Source organism: Rhagoletis zephyria, unplaced genomic scaffold, assembly GCF_001687245.7.
Source record: "Rhagoletis zephyria isolate East Lansing unplaced genomic scaffold, Rhagoletis_zephyria_1.1 Rzeph_scaffold_00790, whole genome shotgun sequence".
In the NCBI taxonomy this organism is placed as follows: domain Eukaryota; kingdom Metazoa; phylum Arthropoda; class Insecta; order Diptera; family Tephritidae; genus Rhagoletis; species Rhagoletis zephyria.
The window spans coordinates 85,943-102,503 of NW_016157874.1; the positions used below are offsets into that span (position 1 = coordinate 85,943).

General features: G+C 35.0%; 1 protein-coding gene across 2 annotated transcripts in view; it reads right to left on the reverse strand.

Annotated features, from left to right (window-relative positions):
- LOC108361556 (RNA-binding protein 39-like protein Caper) overlaps positions 1-15,293 on the reverse strand; it is a 37,276-nt gene extending 21,983 nt beyond the window's left edge. For both annotated transcript variants that reach the window (XM_017614201.1, XM_017614200.1), the window contains exons 1-2: positions 15,163-15,293; positions 14,986-15,100 (exon numbers count right to left, since the gene is read on the reverse strand). In XM_017614201.1, the coding sequence (XP_017469690.1) occupies positions 14,986-15,039 (54 nt within the window). In that variant the 5' untranslated portion in view covers positions 15,040-15,100; positions 15,163-15,293. The remainder of the gene's footprint in view (positions 1-14,985; positions 15,101-15,162) is intronic.
- Between the last annotated feature and the right edge of the window lie 1,268 nt (positions 15,294-16,561).

Consider the following 16,561-nt stretch of genomic DNA (forward strand, 5'->3'; position numbering starts at 1 on the left):
AGTGTTAATACTATTTACTATTGTACTTTGTTAATTTTTGTACTTTGTTATTTTTGAAATTATTGAATTAAGTTCTTTTTCAATTTATGTAAATCAAAAAGAAAATTTTTGATTACTTCAGAATTTTTTCTTCTTTGAAATTTAAAATACGTTAAATTAAAATTAAGTTTATATAAAAATAAAATTTTTAAATACGCTACAATTGGCGATCCTGCCAGGAGACATATAAGAAATTACATTAAGCTGATATATTGATTTTGTACACTTGGTTTGTTGCTCCGCGGTACTAGTCCACAGATGATGAGATGTTACACCAAAATGTTGAAGTGCAATGCGTCGCAATAGTCAGCAGTGAAAAAGAGTAGCACCATTGCGAGCAGCTGGCATATTCCAACACGCACTACTACCACCACCGTTATCACCACCACTTGAATCACAGCAGCCGCAACATCAGGAAGCAATATCCCCATTGCCTTTTGTTGAAGATCAGCAATCACAATTAGTAGAGCAACAACAGCAACAGCTTCAAACGCACCAATGCGCATTCAACGACACTAGCACAATTGCCGATATCATTGATGCATCTGCATTAGAAGCAGTCACTGGAGAAGCTATTTTAAGTGCTGATATTGCATCAACCAGTCAACAACAACCACATAACCAGCAGCAGCAGCAGCGTTCTCAAGATCAAGAACAGCAACCGGAAAGTTTGAGCGGTGCTCAATGCTCCTCTTTGAGCGTAATAGAAGTTCCAGCTGGTAGTAGCGCATTAACAGAACGAAACCAAACACCTCCAACATCACTGCCATTGCTGCTGCAGGAGGAAGAAGACGAAGAAGCGGACACAGGCAACGAGTCTAGAGCATCGAAGTCACCCGCAGCAGTAGCGGCATCAGCAGCGACCGCAGCAGTAGCGCTAACATCAACAACAATCTTAGTTTTACTGGTGAGCTGTATTGTATAACTTTAGTGCTAGTTTTGTTGAAAATAATTAAATACAGAGTTTAATTGTTATTTATTAAATTTTACATATATAATATTTAATTTTTTAATTGTAAACTTCCCTTTTCTGAGGTCTTTTGATATTTGCTCAAATTCAAATAATCAAAATGTTTCGTTCACCACAACATGATACACATACATCTACACGAGATAATTTAAATGAAACTCTTATTGATTTACAAAATAGTACGTTTAACGAACAGTTAACAAATCCGTATGTCGATCGAAATAGTAATGAGATTTGTGCTACATCGGTCAAACTACCACAATTCTGGACAAGTTGTCCGGAAGCGTGGTTTATTCATGCGGAAATGCAGTTTAGTACCAAAAATATTACACAAGAAACAACAAAGTATGAACATACAATTCTGATCGGGAGCCACAGAAGTGGCCACCCAAGCAGACAGCTGCTTGCAGAGGAGCCCTCGCCTAGGCACGTCAGGAGGCATCTATATGAACTGACGGACGAAGTCCAGAGGTTCATTAAGCAACCTCTGGACCCGACAGCTTACAGACAGGCCCTGAACGGCATTCACAGGGACTCAATCTCGAGTTATGTAGACTCTAGACCTGTGAATGCCGTTCTAGGCATACCACCCCCGGACATAGACGAGACGGAGCTTCATCTGCCTCGGGAGACACGCACTACACTCGCACAACTTCGCTCCGGCTACTGCAGCAGGTTCAACTCCTACTTGAGTAGGTTGAATGATGATGTGCCGAATGAGTGTCCGGCATGCGGAGAGACCCCACATGACTCGAAACATCTCATCGCATGCCCGGAAAACCCGACAACCCTAACGGCCTTGTCCCTGTGGACAAACCCCACAGAAGCTGCACGCTTCCTAGGGTTTGCTGTTAGTGGAACTTGACGATAACGACTGAGATACCAACCGATCTGGGCGGGGTTGTTGTAGCCGCTACAACAACAACACAAAACAAAGGAATCATTCCTTTAGGCGAATTTATATAAGGTGGTGTTGTTTCATCAGCTGTGAGTAGCGTTTGATTGTCAAAATTCTGTATTTCTCTAGTGAGCGAGTGAAAAGGTGAGAGTGTTTGTATTTTCTGTCGCCCTTTTTCGTTCCGGGAAGAATAGCTGAAATTTGACAATGGCCCGCTAAAAGCAAAAACAATATACAAGTAATTATTGTATTTGTTGAACCGATACCACCCACGATGCAGCGAACAAAGGTGGCGCCGTAAATCGTACCGCTACTTTGGTTTTGCCGATTCTGACAGTTGCGGTAACTTGTAAATAAACCTTTGATTACAAATCAGCGAAAGAGAAATTTTAATTATAAGTGAAAAATCAGTGTGTTAAATTGCGACAGCCGTCAAGATGCAAGAAGCGTAGATGCAAGTGTAGCGCTGGGACGAATCACTGCATTTTGTGTACATAGGGCACGGCAAAGCCGTTCCCGAAATGTTTCTCTTTTATTATATTAACACTTCCTCACAATGATTTCGTGAAAAATGCAATATTGCAAAATTAAAACACGTTTTTCGCTGTAAAGTGAACTGCTTTGGCAGTTCCAGCTCGTTCTTCTTTTCGCTCCATTTCTTGTTTACTTGTGGTACACAAATGTCAACGCCCAGGACGGTGCAATCTTGTATTCTATCATTCTGGGATACCACCTTATATATGAACCAAAAATACAAGATCACACCAGCAAGCCAGCAGCGCGTTATAATCGCATTTAGGATAAAAGTTGGGTGATTTTGACATTAGCCGTTTGTTTACATTTGTTCGTTGCTTACAATTTGGTGGTGACTTTTTACTGGAATTTTCATTTTCGATTGTGACAACGTGTTTACGTAGCGTAATTTAACACAACGTCATTATTTATAGAAGAATTTGTATAATAAAAATTCTAAAAAGTTTAAAGCTAAAGTTTCGAATTCTATAAAAAGTTTTAAGCTTCGAAAAGTCCCGAAGATTATCCTAATTTTCTGCGCTATACGAAGGAATTTAATTGTCTCGAGAAGTTTCTTTATCGGAATTTTACTTTAAACTTTGAACAAAATCCCAAAATTTTTTGGAGTTTTATTAATTCTATAAAAACCTGCTCCGCTGTTCCATCTACGGTCTTTTTCAAAGATAGAACTGCATATCGACTGCTGAGTGGAAGATCGACCTGTCTCGGCAGCCAGTTCGAAAACGCCCTATCTCAAAAAACTTTTCAAAAACGTCCTATTTCAGTATTTGATTGAAGAACGCCCTATTTCAGAATTCGTTTCAAAAACGGCCTATCTCAGCTGCAAAACGGAAACAAGAGTGATATATCTAACTATAGACCCATATCGAAACTGTCCACTATTTCCAAACTCTTTGAGTGCATCATGAAGAATAAGCTCTATTTTTCTGTTAAGCATCTTATTTGCCCTAATCAACATGGGTTCGTGACTGGACGTTCTACTACTTCGAACCTAGCAGTTTTCAGTGAGTACTGTATTTCTTCCTTACAAAAGGGTCTTCAAGTCCACTCAATTTACACCGACTTATCAAAAACATTTGACAAAGTGTGCCATAATATACTTATCCACAAGATATCTCGGTTTGGTTTTCATTCGTGTATTATTAATTGGTTTAGGTCCTATCTGTGTAATAGACAATTAGGGTACTCACAGTTTACTTCTAAAGTTAAAAGGTGTCAACTTTAACAAGATAACACACTCGAACTGTGAGCAACCCTTATGTTTAAATAAAGTATTAAGTTGATCAACAATACCACGCATTGCTAGACCGTTTGCCTTTCACGCGTTTGTGTTTAGAGAGCATCAACAAACCACATACATATTTCTCTCTATTCTCTCTTCTCTTTTTTATACTCAGCTANACAACAACCACGCTGTCGAGTTTAAATAGCGGCAAATCAGCTGCACTTGATAGTAGTTGGTTGAATAAGGAAAATGAATTAGCAACAAGAGTTTACGGGATGTACATAGCTCAGTGGATTAGTATGGGAACCAACAACAAACAAAGTTACCACATGGTAAAATGTTGAAGCTAGAAAAAAGAAGTCTGATGAGGAGATGTGGTGATCTCCGAAATAGTGCTATAACTTCTACCGCTTAGACTTTGTTGCTTTTTCAATTTTTCCTAATAAACAATCGTGGTACAAAGCTCAATAAAAATATTAAAAATAAAATGTTTTAAAGTTACCAGGTGGCAAAATTAACACAGTAGATAATATAGAACTGTGAGTACCCTAAATGTGTTGTCATGCTAGATAATATGTCGTCGGTTCCTACCAGCTACGTCTGGTGTCCCACAAGGGAGCATTCTGGGTTCAATTCTGTTCCTACTATTCATTAATGATATTGGCAATTGCTTTTCATTTGGCAATTACCTGTTATATGCTGATGATCTTAAGTTATATCACACCATCGCTAATGTAGGTGATATGTACAAGCTCCAGCGGGATATTGACTGTTGCTGTTGTTGTTTTAAGCGGCACTGCTAAGCCCCGCCTATCTGGGGTCAACATTCAATCATTGTCGTCAAGCTCAAGATATTGACTGTCTGTATGCTTGGCGCATAAAAAATCGTTGAAGCCTCAGTATTTCGAAGTGTTTTCAGATGTCTTTCTCTAAGTTATATAATGCGTATAGTTCTTGATACAATATTTCTGGGATTCCCTTGACTCCAACCTTACCTTCAAAAGTCACATAAATTCCATTATTGCGAAATCTTCTTCGATGCTGGGTTTTGTTCGTCGACATACCTCTGAATTTTCAAACCCCTATATGCTGAAACTTTTATACACTTGCTTCGTCAGATCTAGATTGGAATACGCCGCAGTTATATGGAGACCTTACGTGCAATCGCAAATCGAACGTATTCAAAAAGTTTTTCTGCGTTTTTGTCTCAGGTAACTTAAATTTAGTGAACCGATTCCCTCCTATAAAGCTGGGTGTCAATTAATTAATCTCAAATTGTTAGATACTCGTAGAACAATTCTGTCTCTCTCTTATTTGTATGATATTATTCGGGGTAATGTAGATTGTTCTTGTCTCTTAGAAAAAATAACATTTAATTGTCTAATAAGAAATTTTCGTTATTTCCCGATTTTCCACATTGTCAGACACAGAACTAATCATAATACAAAAACGAAGGTAGTTTCAAACCATGGTGGAATAATAACAAGGTGTTGTCAGTAGCAACGTGTTTGTTGTGATTTTGACAAGATCGGCATGCTTATTTTCAGTGCTGCCGATCTAAATTTTTATACTACTATTCGTTGGGAAATAGTATCTAAAATACTCCATTTTAGTAATTCGTTTTATCGCGATTTTTAAAGAACTTGGTGTTTTCAGAACAATATTAATATTTAAAATTGCTGGATTTGTATAATTTTTGTCCTCAAAAGGTAGAAAAATAAAAGATATCGTGGTTATCAATGGAAAAATCGTACACAAAAATCGTATGGAAATTGATATTGAGCCAAATGAACTACTGATACACTAGAGTGGCTGCATGGTTAAATTAGGAATTCGCTTATATTATCGATATTTATGTGTTTTAATCTATTTAGAAAATCATTTACAGTCTTATAGGAAATTGCCTTATTTTACGGCTTTTATTTTTTTAAAGTTACAATATATGTCCAAGCTGTGTGGAGCTGCCGATACAAACATATATTCAGGCTTATAAGCCTGTAATTATACATTTTTCTACATTTAATTTGAAATAGTATGCACCAACGGATTAAAGGTAGTAAATAATTAGTACCTTTTCTAGTACTTTAAAATGCGTGACCGGAATAGACCTGCCGAAAAAGTGAGGTTAAGTTACTGACAACACCTTGTTATTATTACACCATGGTTTCAAACAAGTTTTTGATTAAAAAGAAGATTTTTGACAATTGCTCAATTGTAAAAAATTCGAAGCGGCGTTGCCCAATTTAAGTTTTTGGTGGAGGGGATTTGATATCCTAAACTTGGTAATATAAATAAAATAGTTGTATTAACATTTACCTTTTAAAAATAATTAATATCTTATCTTTAAAACGTTAAATTTTACATTAAATTTGATAACTACTTGCCGAAATCTTTATTTTTACATAAATAAAATTGTAGTGAACATGTTCTAATTTTTTTTTAGTGAAATTATGCCATCTGATTATTACACTGAAATTACAAATTTCGATATTGTCTTTGTCTAACTTGAAAACGGAATTTACTTTGGAACCCATAGCGTCGCCTGGATAAAAGATTGTCGTAAGCGCCATTTTGACGATTTTTAGTTCTAGATGCAGTTATATATTTTTAAACAAGGTCTTTCGATTGGTGTTACCAGTTTTTGGGTATCTCCTTTAGTTTTCAAGATATTGACAAAAAATTTTTCGATAATTTAGTAAAAATTTAGTTAGTGATGCAGCCATATTAAACTAATCAATATCTTAAAAATGGCGTTCTGCATTTTTGGATATCTCCTTTAGTTTCCGAGATATTGAGTAAAACGTGTCGTTAATTTGGTAGAAATTTTGATCACATTTTGTCGTATTTTATACAAAGTGGCTGCCAAATTGTGGACAAATGACGCTTACGACAAAATTTTACTAAATAAATTCCTTCATAAACGCAAAACTAATTAACAATAAACATTAAAAATTAAAGAATTTAAGAATTTTGTGAACTAGTAAAATTTTCAGAGATTTTGGAGAAACTCTATCTTCGCGTTTTTGAGAAATTGCATTCCAAACTTCAATCGCGATTTCCCACAACCTGCCGAAAAAATAATCCTCATCAGTCAAACTCCGGCTACCCTGACCACAGTATTTTTTACAAAAAGGCCCATATTTGTATCTGAAAATTTGAAATCTTTATTTTAAACTAACATTTAATTGTGTGACCACACGTGTGTTAAAATTTTTGGCTTTGGGTTAAGCGTTCGGACACAATAACCCAAAATTATTGTACAAATAACCTAGCCGTACACAACAAGATATCTTTTGCCTTTTTATAATTTCGATTCTAAGAAAAAAAATTCTGCTGAAGTCTAGAAAAAAGAAGTCTGATGAGATGTGGTGATCTCCGAAATAGTGCTATAACTTCTACCGCTTAGACTTTGTTGCTATTTCAATTTTACCTAATAAACAATCGTGGTACAAAGCTCAATAAAAATATTAAAAATAGCATAAGTATAATTTTGCTCACTTTCTTCATCCGTTTTGAACCCTAGTTTCGTCAACCCCCTTTTTGAGATTATGCGTTAATTTTCAGGTTCATCATATTCGACATCTTTGAGTGTAGAGTAATTTTATTAAAAGTCAAATGGTAAACAACAACAACGAATGTCATTAAATGAAACTACCTTCTTTTTTGTATCATGGTTTTATGTAACTATTATTTGAATGAATGTGACTGGTGGGACATTGAAAATAACTCTACGCCTTCTTCTTAGTAGCCCGTTATAATCGCATTTAGGGAAAAGGTTGGGCGACTTTGACATTAGCCGTTTGTTTACATTTGTTCGTTGTTTACAATTTGGTGGTGGCTTTTTACTGCAATTTTCTTAATTTTCGCTTGTCACAACGTGTGCACACATAAGGTAAAGAATAATTTAACACAACGACATGATTTATAGAAGAATTTGGATAATAAAAATGATTATTCATGCGTTCAACAATTACGCGGTTTTTTTTTGTTCTCTTCGTTGTTTACTTCTTCCAACAAAGATGGCGTCGAGATTTCAACAGCTAGAATAACTTTTTTCTTTCTTTCGGGAAGGCGTGATCTTGTGTCGTTCATGTTTTTTACCCTTGTGCACTCAAAGATGAATTTTAGCCAAAACACTTAATTTGCACGAACGATGTATTCGTGTTGTGAATATAATCTTTATAGAAAATATTTAAAGTTGTGAATGTTGGAACATCTCCTTGTCGCTGGTGTAAAGTACTTATGCATGAAATAAAAGTTTCTATATAAAAAAAATTACAACTTCTTTTGATTTGTTTAACATTTTCCCACAGGTTAATGAAATGTAGTCATTTAAACAGAGCTTACTACGGAAATAGAGATAATTAGGACATATTTAAATTTATGTCGTTTTCCTCTTTTCAATGGAATGACCCCTATACAAAAAACAAATTCATGTCGAAATTGGATGCTACCCCAGAAATGCGCATGCAGCTTTCAGACATTATATCGAACTACTATTTTACAATAATAATAATAATAATAGCCGTGTTTTATTTGTCCAGAAATTTAAGCTATTAGCTTATTTTGTATGGAGGACTTACCCAATGTAATTATATTGGCTTATGAAAAGCTATCTTGGCTTGTATATTGAATAAGAGGCATTGCCATTCAGCATAAGAAATTTTCTCCTTCAGCTAATTTCGTTTTATTTGACCAAGATTTTGCTATTAGCTTGTGATGGTTGAATAAAACATGCCTAATATAATAATACATTGGCGCTTACACATATGTTAGTGTTCGCCGAGCTTCTCCTCCGATTTGTGGCGTGCGCCTTGATGTTGTCGGAGGTTTGCCATTGCTTGCCGAGGGACGACCGCTGCTAAGAAAAAACCTTTTTTCTATATTTTTTTGCGATGTTGTTTTGACCAGGGTTTGAACCCAGGTGCTGCGGAGTGGAAACGCGCACTGCTTACCACTACACCACAGCGGCACTATTTTATACAATAGTTAAAAACAGTGAAATTATTTCATTCTTCATATTAAAATTTAAAGTATGTATACTATTTCCAATAAAAGTTTTTATTCATATATAAACTGCACTGCCTTCGATTTTTAGTAATTTGATATGGGGTTCCAAAAAATGAAAGATGATTTGTAAGGGTTCCATCATCTTAAAAGTTCAAGAACCCCTGTCCTACACCATCGTCATCACCAGCATAACGCTCTATATACTAATTAGGTACATATGTATGTTCGATGAACGCACTAGTATACTCTAGAATCTGTCAGACGTGGCAATGCAATATATTTCGAAAAGGTTGTCAAATTGAGAAATTTCAGAAAGCAATTGCATGAAAGGTGGTGAAAGGAAAAAGGTTTTCTTATTTTTTATTTTAGAAAGCCGAATTGCAAATTGCTAGTGCAGGACGTCCCAGTTGAAATATATTTCCGAAATCGACTTGCGCTCTCTCAATTGCAGTCATATCTTGCAACTTTTATTTTTGAAACTGAATTGCGAAAAGTGACAGAAAGGTCCTTCTGGGTGTTCACATCGACATTAAATTTTTCCCTTTCAATTTGACAGCGAATTGGGTGGAAAAGTTGGAAATATTGCAACATCTGATATGCTCCTAGTACAGAAAATATCGTTCAATGTATTTTTTTGCACTAAACTGTTCTGAATTGTGCAACAACTTACACTTTTCTGCACTAAAGTACACTACTTTCATATGTGGTGCAAGTTAGTGCAGCAAATAAAATCAGCTTTTCCTTCACATAAAATTAACTGAAAAATTAATTTTAATCAACAAATGAAGAAATATATTAATTTCTAAATTACCTTTAATAAGTTTCATAAACTCTGTATAAGAATAAATACATAATTTTTGTGATTTTACCTAAAATTATTGTTTAATAACGTAGTTGCACAGTTTTCGCTTTCTGCGGCCCATGCACTAAACTGCTCTGACATGTCAGATTTTGTTCTGCCATGCACTGTCCTCTACTTCTAGTGCACTGATCGAACAAAGCTATAGTGCAATTTTTCATATTTCGTTTGTTTTATTTCAGATACACCTCCATAACAAAATACAAAGCCATATTCATGGTGGAATTATAACAGGCGAAGTAATTAGCGCGAGGTCACCCTAAGGCTCAGCTAAGCATACTCGCATGGGATGGCAAAACGTGAGAGTTGTAACAGTTGTCTTTTAATGAGTATGCGTGTGGGCCAAGACCGAAAGAATATAAGATTGCGCTAATTGATGTGAAATTCGGGAGAGTAACGTGAATATGGCGTCATCGCAGATTTGCCGGTTATGTTTTGCATATGAGTGTTTCCTGCGTTACGGACGTTCCGTTCAGAGACACTTTCTCATCATAAAAACTATAGTAGGCTCTGAACGAACACCAATTTTTTGTCATGAGTAGTCATCATCAATACCTATCTGAAACCAATAAAAATATTCCCGTTCGAACGTTCCGATTTTTACCAACGAGATAAAACTTTTTGTTCAAGAATTTAAACACACTCGTTTTTAATGCAAATATGAGCTTTTATTGTAAATAATACAAATCACTTGAGGCCTGAGTAGCTAGTGAGTGACAGGTAACAAGATCAACGGAAATAAGGTCAATTAACACTACAGATTCGCATACTGGTGCGAAAAAATTAAATGACATTATTTCGTTTCTAAAAGCGAAATACAAGCCAGCAAAAATTTGCCCGACGGGGTGCGATACGATGGCGCGCGGACGAGGGCCGCCGCGAAGCTGCGCAAATTTAATGTTTGAAAGAGCAATGTCAATGGATTTTATTTCGCTTTTGAAAAAATGAAAAGATCTTTGGGATCTTATTGTACTAATTTTCTTTATAATAATAATAATAATAATAATAAAGGCAATAATGTCTAATTTGCTTTATGCCGCACCAGTAGGCGAAATAGTGTCAATTACTTTATTTCCGTTGATCTTGGTTTGCTCGCATAAAATTTTGATTTGCTTATGTCAAAATCCTTGCATTTCTTTTTAAAAGCTCACATGCTTCGTTTACTGTCAAAACAATGAAGCGCTTTGGCATAAGCAACCCTTGTTTACTTAACAATGTTTCTTTTCTTCCTGCTGCTTGTACAATTTTTATTAATTTAGGGTCTTCGTTTTCACATTTCGCCTCCTCATCACTATCTTCCCAGTAGATAATTTCAGGATGTTAAAAGGCCTTCCTGAGAGTCAAGAGTTTATTATTTTTAAAACAATAACAAGCAAACCATTAAAAAAATTATAGAAAAAATACAAAAATATGTTTCTAAAAATTAAATAATTCAAAAAGTATATACTATATCATATTTAAAAATTAAAAATCGGAAAAATTACATTAAAAAAGAAAAAAATATAGATTAAAAAAACGAAAAAAAAAAATGTGCTGCGTCAAAACTGGAACTCGGATCTCTCGATTGGCACCCCTGTGCCTTCCCAGCAAACACAGTCTCTAACGGTAGAGAAATTTTTATTCGATTCGAGATCGATTAGAGAAACAATGCGAATTCAAATACATTTAGGCCTCTTGTTATGCAGATTTTAATTCATGCGGTTTTATCCCACCATTTTTTCGCTGTAGCGAATTTGCTTTTTTGAGAGTTGCTTATTACTCTTTTTTTTAGTGTGTAGGAGACAATGCTTCTGATAATTAATTTAATTTTTTTTGCGCGGTTTTTTAGAATTCTTTACCTGGAGTATCTGAATATACGCAGTTTTGAAAATGCTGGAACGCATCCCCCGTTTTTGTATGAAAATAAAGAACTTTTTTATGCAGATTTTTTATATGTGGCTTTCTAAGAAACGCATGTACCGCATAAAAAATACCTAAGTGCAAATGTAAATACGGAATATTCCAAATGAATGAATATAAATCATTTTTAAGTTCAAAAATTTATTATTAGGTGCACATTTAAGATACCTACCCCAAATGCGCATCAGCGGCATTATTTTTAACATTTATAAAGAAACTTGCGAATTTTGCTATTCGCGCTTTCTCTAAAAAAAAATCGGTAACTTGCCAGTATCTAAATTTCCGAGAATCACTTTCAATTAGAGAACTACGCAAAAAAATACGAAAATGCTAATCTTTCAAGGAGGAAGTGGTTTTGAAAATTGTAACAGAGCAATACAAAACAAACAAAAAAATATTAAGGCGGATTCATCGTTTTAGTTCAGAACTTTTTTCTGTGGTGGTTGTTTGTTGTTGTTTTTCTCTCCTTGTGTGGCAGAAAATGTTCAGAACTAGTCAGAATATCCGAATATTACCAACATGAACGGATAATTAACCAGATGTCCAGATGGCAAAATTAATGGATATCCGGATAAGAGCGCAAAATAGGTTATTTCGTATACCCAACGCGCAATCCCAGAAATCATTCCCGTACTCAAAAAAGGGTAATAGAGCGCGAAAATTCGAACTTATTGGATCATGGCTTCTTCCTTCCCGAAATACCACATACTTTTTCTCTGGGTAGCTACTAAAAGTGATCGCAAAACATTTTGCTTGCATAGTCTTCATAGTGTACACCAGGGATGATAAAAATGGAAATTTCAGATTGTACCTAATATCATAAAATAAATGTTTTATATTGCCAGAAATCAAAAAGCGAATATGGGTCAAGTAGCTATAATTTTTAACTAAAGAAAATATGAAATTTGAAGACATCCTAGACACTGGACTGTATGGGCGAATAAAGGCTTGTTTTCGTTATGTCATATTTTGACAACAAAATTTGTCGACATATTATGACACAACTTTCTTTCCTTTATCCCTACCTACGATGATATTATGGACTAAAAACTTACAAATAGCCCCTTTAGCAGCGCATGTACACGCCTGAAGGCCTATTCCGATCTAAATAAAGACCATTTTTTTGTCCCATTTAACAATTTCTTTTCACTCATTTGACCGCAAATGCCATTGAATTTGGCTTAGTGAAAATAAGCGTTAAAATTAATAGAAAAAATTACGAATTTGAGGATAGCTAAGTAAAGTATTAATTTTTCGTAGTGGCTGGTCTAAATGCAATGTAAAATGTTTAAGATTATACATAATATGACTTTTAATTTCTTCCTTTTGACCACTTTAATTGTTTATTCTTAAAAATGGAAGCGAAGCTTCTCCCGTGCCTACAAGTAAAAGGAAAAAGAGAACTAAAAATGCATCTGATCAAAAGATGATTGTACGTAAAATCTAGTGACTGTACCGAATGTAACTTTGTCATCAAATGTCGGAGAAAGGTACAATTGTACCTACTTTTTCATCCCCGGTGTACACTTAGTCTCTTCCAATAGCAGTCCGATTTACAGGATTTAGTCAGAACTTACTTACAGGAAGTCGTTCCTATTAACATAAAACCTGTAAGTGGGAACACTTTTGAGAGTAACTGAGCAACTGTTCCTAGTCAGAAGTTACAGGATTTAGTCCAGGGGTTTTTTTCCTGTAAGTTCATGAAAAGTGTCAAACGATCAGCTGATTTCCATGTGCAAATAAGAACAGAAAGCGGTGTAAGCAAAGAGCCTTATATTTGTAAAAAAAATTTAAGTAAACAACGAAATATTTGAATATGTATAGATTTTAATTAATTAATTAGTGATATTTCAACCAAATCAGTGGTGTACAAATGACATGTAAACAAACCGACTAACGTTTTTACAGGAAATAATACTTTTTGCGTTCCCGTGCATTTCTACATCTGTTCTCCTTTTACTCTCACTTGAGAGAGTAAAATTGTAGTTTGATAGTTCCACAGGTTTTAGTCCGAAGTTCACAGGAACCGACTAATTGCTTTACCGGCGGAGCAACGCGATTGTGTATTGCAGTGACGAAGCACATTTCACTATTTCATTTCAATTTACAATAGAGTTGACACTATGGTGTACATAAAGTAATAACACGTGTACGTGCTCATTCCGCGGGTGCTGCTGCTTCTGTAATTTATTCAGTGTTTTGCAAAAACAAAGAATACTAATTTTTTGTGGTGGGCTGTAGGTGTGTATTTGGTATTGTATTTGTGCTTTAGCTTGCGTGTATTTGGTATTGCATTTCCCAGCAAAAACTTTTCATTTTTTGGGAAGCTCTTATTTTTGTATCAGTAGAGTCGCCTCATGACGGTTTTCGCTTATATTACCTGTAATGCAATGGCCTTTATTCGATTACCTCCAATGAAATGCACATGTTAAAATAATGCGTTCTGTAAACGAAAAGGTAAGCGGTTACCCCTGATTTGGGAATCATTTTTCGATAGTAACCGCTTACCTTTTCGTTTACAGAACGCAAAATTTTAACATGTGCATGTCATTGGAGGTAATCGAATAAATGTAAGATTTCTTGTGGCGACTTGCATTGCGTTACTCCATTGATACAAAAATAAGTAAGTGTTTCTATATTCTGTGTTCGCCATACACTCAACTTCAAAGACGACGATAATCAATACACGCATTTGAGACGAAGGTAATGTTGTAAACTTTTAAGCGTCTTGCGCACATGTCTAGTAGCTACAAATGAATAAAGTTTGAAAGTTTATATCAGCTGTTTACACGTTTCTTGCCTTTATTTTGTGTGTTTTTAAGAATAGTGAAGGGACTGTTTCTATATTTTGAATCGTTAAATAGTGATTTATTAATAATGCCAAATGTGGATCCAGATTGTACAGGAAGGAACCTGATTAAAAATCCGCGGCTTTCGCAAAAATCAAATAGCAAAAAAATTCCGGATCCGGAGCTTTCAATCGGGTCCGGAGCATTACCTTTGAAGAAGGTTGAGCAACTATAAGATCTTTACCATATATAAAAATTTCTCATTCAAGAATGAACTCTCCCATAATAAATATCCAATATTTACCAGGTCAACTTCGCTCATTTCCTTGGTGTTTTATCAGAACTTATTTACGTGATCTGAAAACAAGCACGTAAGCGTAACAAAATGTTTTACTTTGGATTAGTAAAATATGCGAGCGTTTTCGTTTACATACACTTGTATCTACATAGTACATACATATCTACATACGTACATACATACCTACATACATGCATACAGAATGGGCCCTTGAGAGCGAATGCACTTCGTTGAAGTATAGGCTTATCATAGAGTATGAATTTATGTACATATGTATTTTAGGGAGACACTACAGTCTAATATGGCACAAAACGCTTTTAATTTTTTAGGATCTTATTCCGAAAACATACAAAATTTTTAGACATGTTTATGGAATATCCTCACTGCAATCCATTTTATGCCCTCATGGAATGATTAATATAAATATATATATTTTTTAACGAAATTATGGATTCTAAACTTACATTTTTCATGTATGGTGCCTCCAGCATCGCTTCAACATCGAAATCTTCGGCCATGTTGTCTGCTGTTGATTGATTTCCCAAAGTCCTTTTATCACGCTTATAGACTTCTCAATGCCTATTTCGTAAAAAAGGAGTTGTATATTCTTGTTTTTGTGCTTTTATATTTATATAAGATACTTTTTTCACGCCTTATAACGTAAATAAATTGCAAATTTCGTCGCAATGCACCGAAAAAGCATGGAAACTTCTATTTTTCTTATCGAGAGACGAAGATGAACGAAGAACACACGACGCAGTATAACAAGACTCGATATACATAAATCGATACACAACTAAATGCGTTCCAAAATTTTTGTAATATGGTATAAACTAAAAGCACCTACACACGTATCGAGCTGTCAATTAATGAAAATCTATATAGAACTTTCCGTTGCGAATTTATATAATAGTTGTGTTCTTTTACAAATTATCCAGTAATTTGACAGTAACTCTCTAGTAACAATTTCTGAGAATTCGCTCTGGTAATTCTCTAGGGTAGGGTAACAACCCCTAAAAAAGGTGCGGAAAAGTCTAATACTAAGTCTAATACTATTAACCATTTAAAAGTTATGAACAAAAAACTTTTGTTAAATTTCGAAACTGGGTCGAAAAACCAGAAAGAATTTGCAAGTTTTACGAACAGCTGATTAATTTGTTGTTTATTCGAAGCTAGTTGCCAATAAAACAATATATATCATATTTAAATAGGTTTATTTTGTCAATTTCCACTATAAAAACCTCATAAACATTTCTTTTATTGGCACCCAGCAACATGTGATCAGCTGTTTTTCTCACTTGCTAGTTCTTACAAGTAAAAATTTATCCAGTAACTAGCAACTTCTCCTCAAAAAGAAATCTCACTTTTCCCTTTCAATTTCCCCTTTCTTACCAGTTTTTTTGGTACAAGAACGGCAAAACTTGATAGTTAGTACAAACTGGTACAAACTATCGCATACAAGAACGCTACTATTAGGGTGTTTCCAGAACAGCTGGTTGAATTCTCGGTACACAATTGCCAAAATTTTTTATGAATGAGTGGGAAAGTGAGAGTGTTGAATTTTATTTCCCTCGTTTCTCTTGAGTGAAAAATAGCTGAAATTTGACTTTTGTGCATAGAAAGCAAAAACAAAATACATGCTAGTTTTTGTTTTTGTACTACCGCTACCACCTTATATGAATTTGCCTTGGCAACACGAATAAAGCTTGAAACACATTGACAACGACGGTCCACGGGCCACAGCTTTCAATTTGTTATCTTCCTTGTTTATATCAACTTGAATTTTTTGAACGTCCACAGTATTTCAGCACCTTTCCGCATTGGCGGTCTTCGGCTGCGCTTAGAAAAATATCCTTATCTGTCCAACTCCGGTTACGTTATCCACAGTATTTTTGCAGATAGTGTGTAGTGGTAGATTTTACATACAAAATGGTAGAAGTTGGTAGATTTTTTAAAAAGAAACAATGTTAATAGTTTTACTCATTTAGGATAAATCAAGGCGAATTCATATAACGGGATTTATCTGAGCAGCTGGACTTT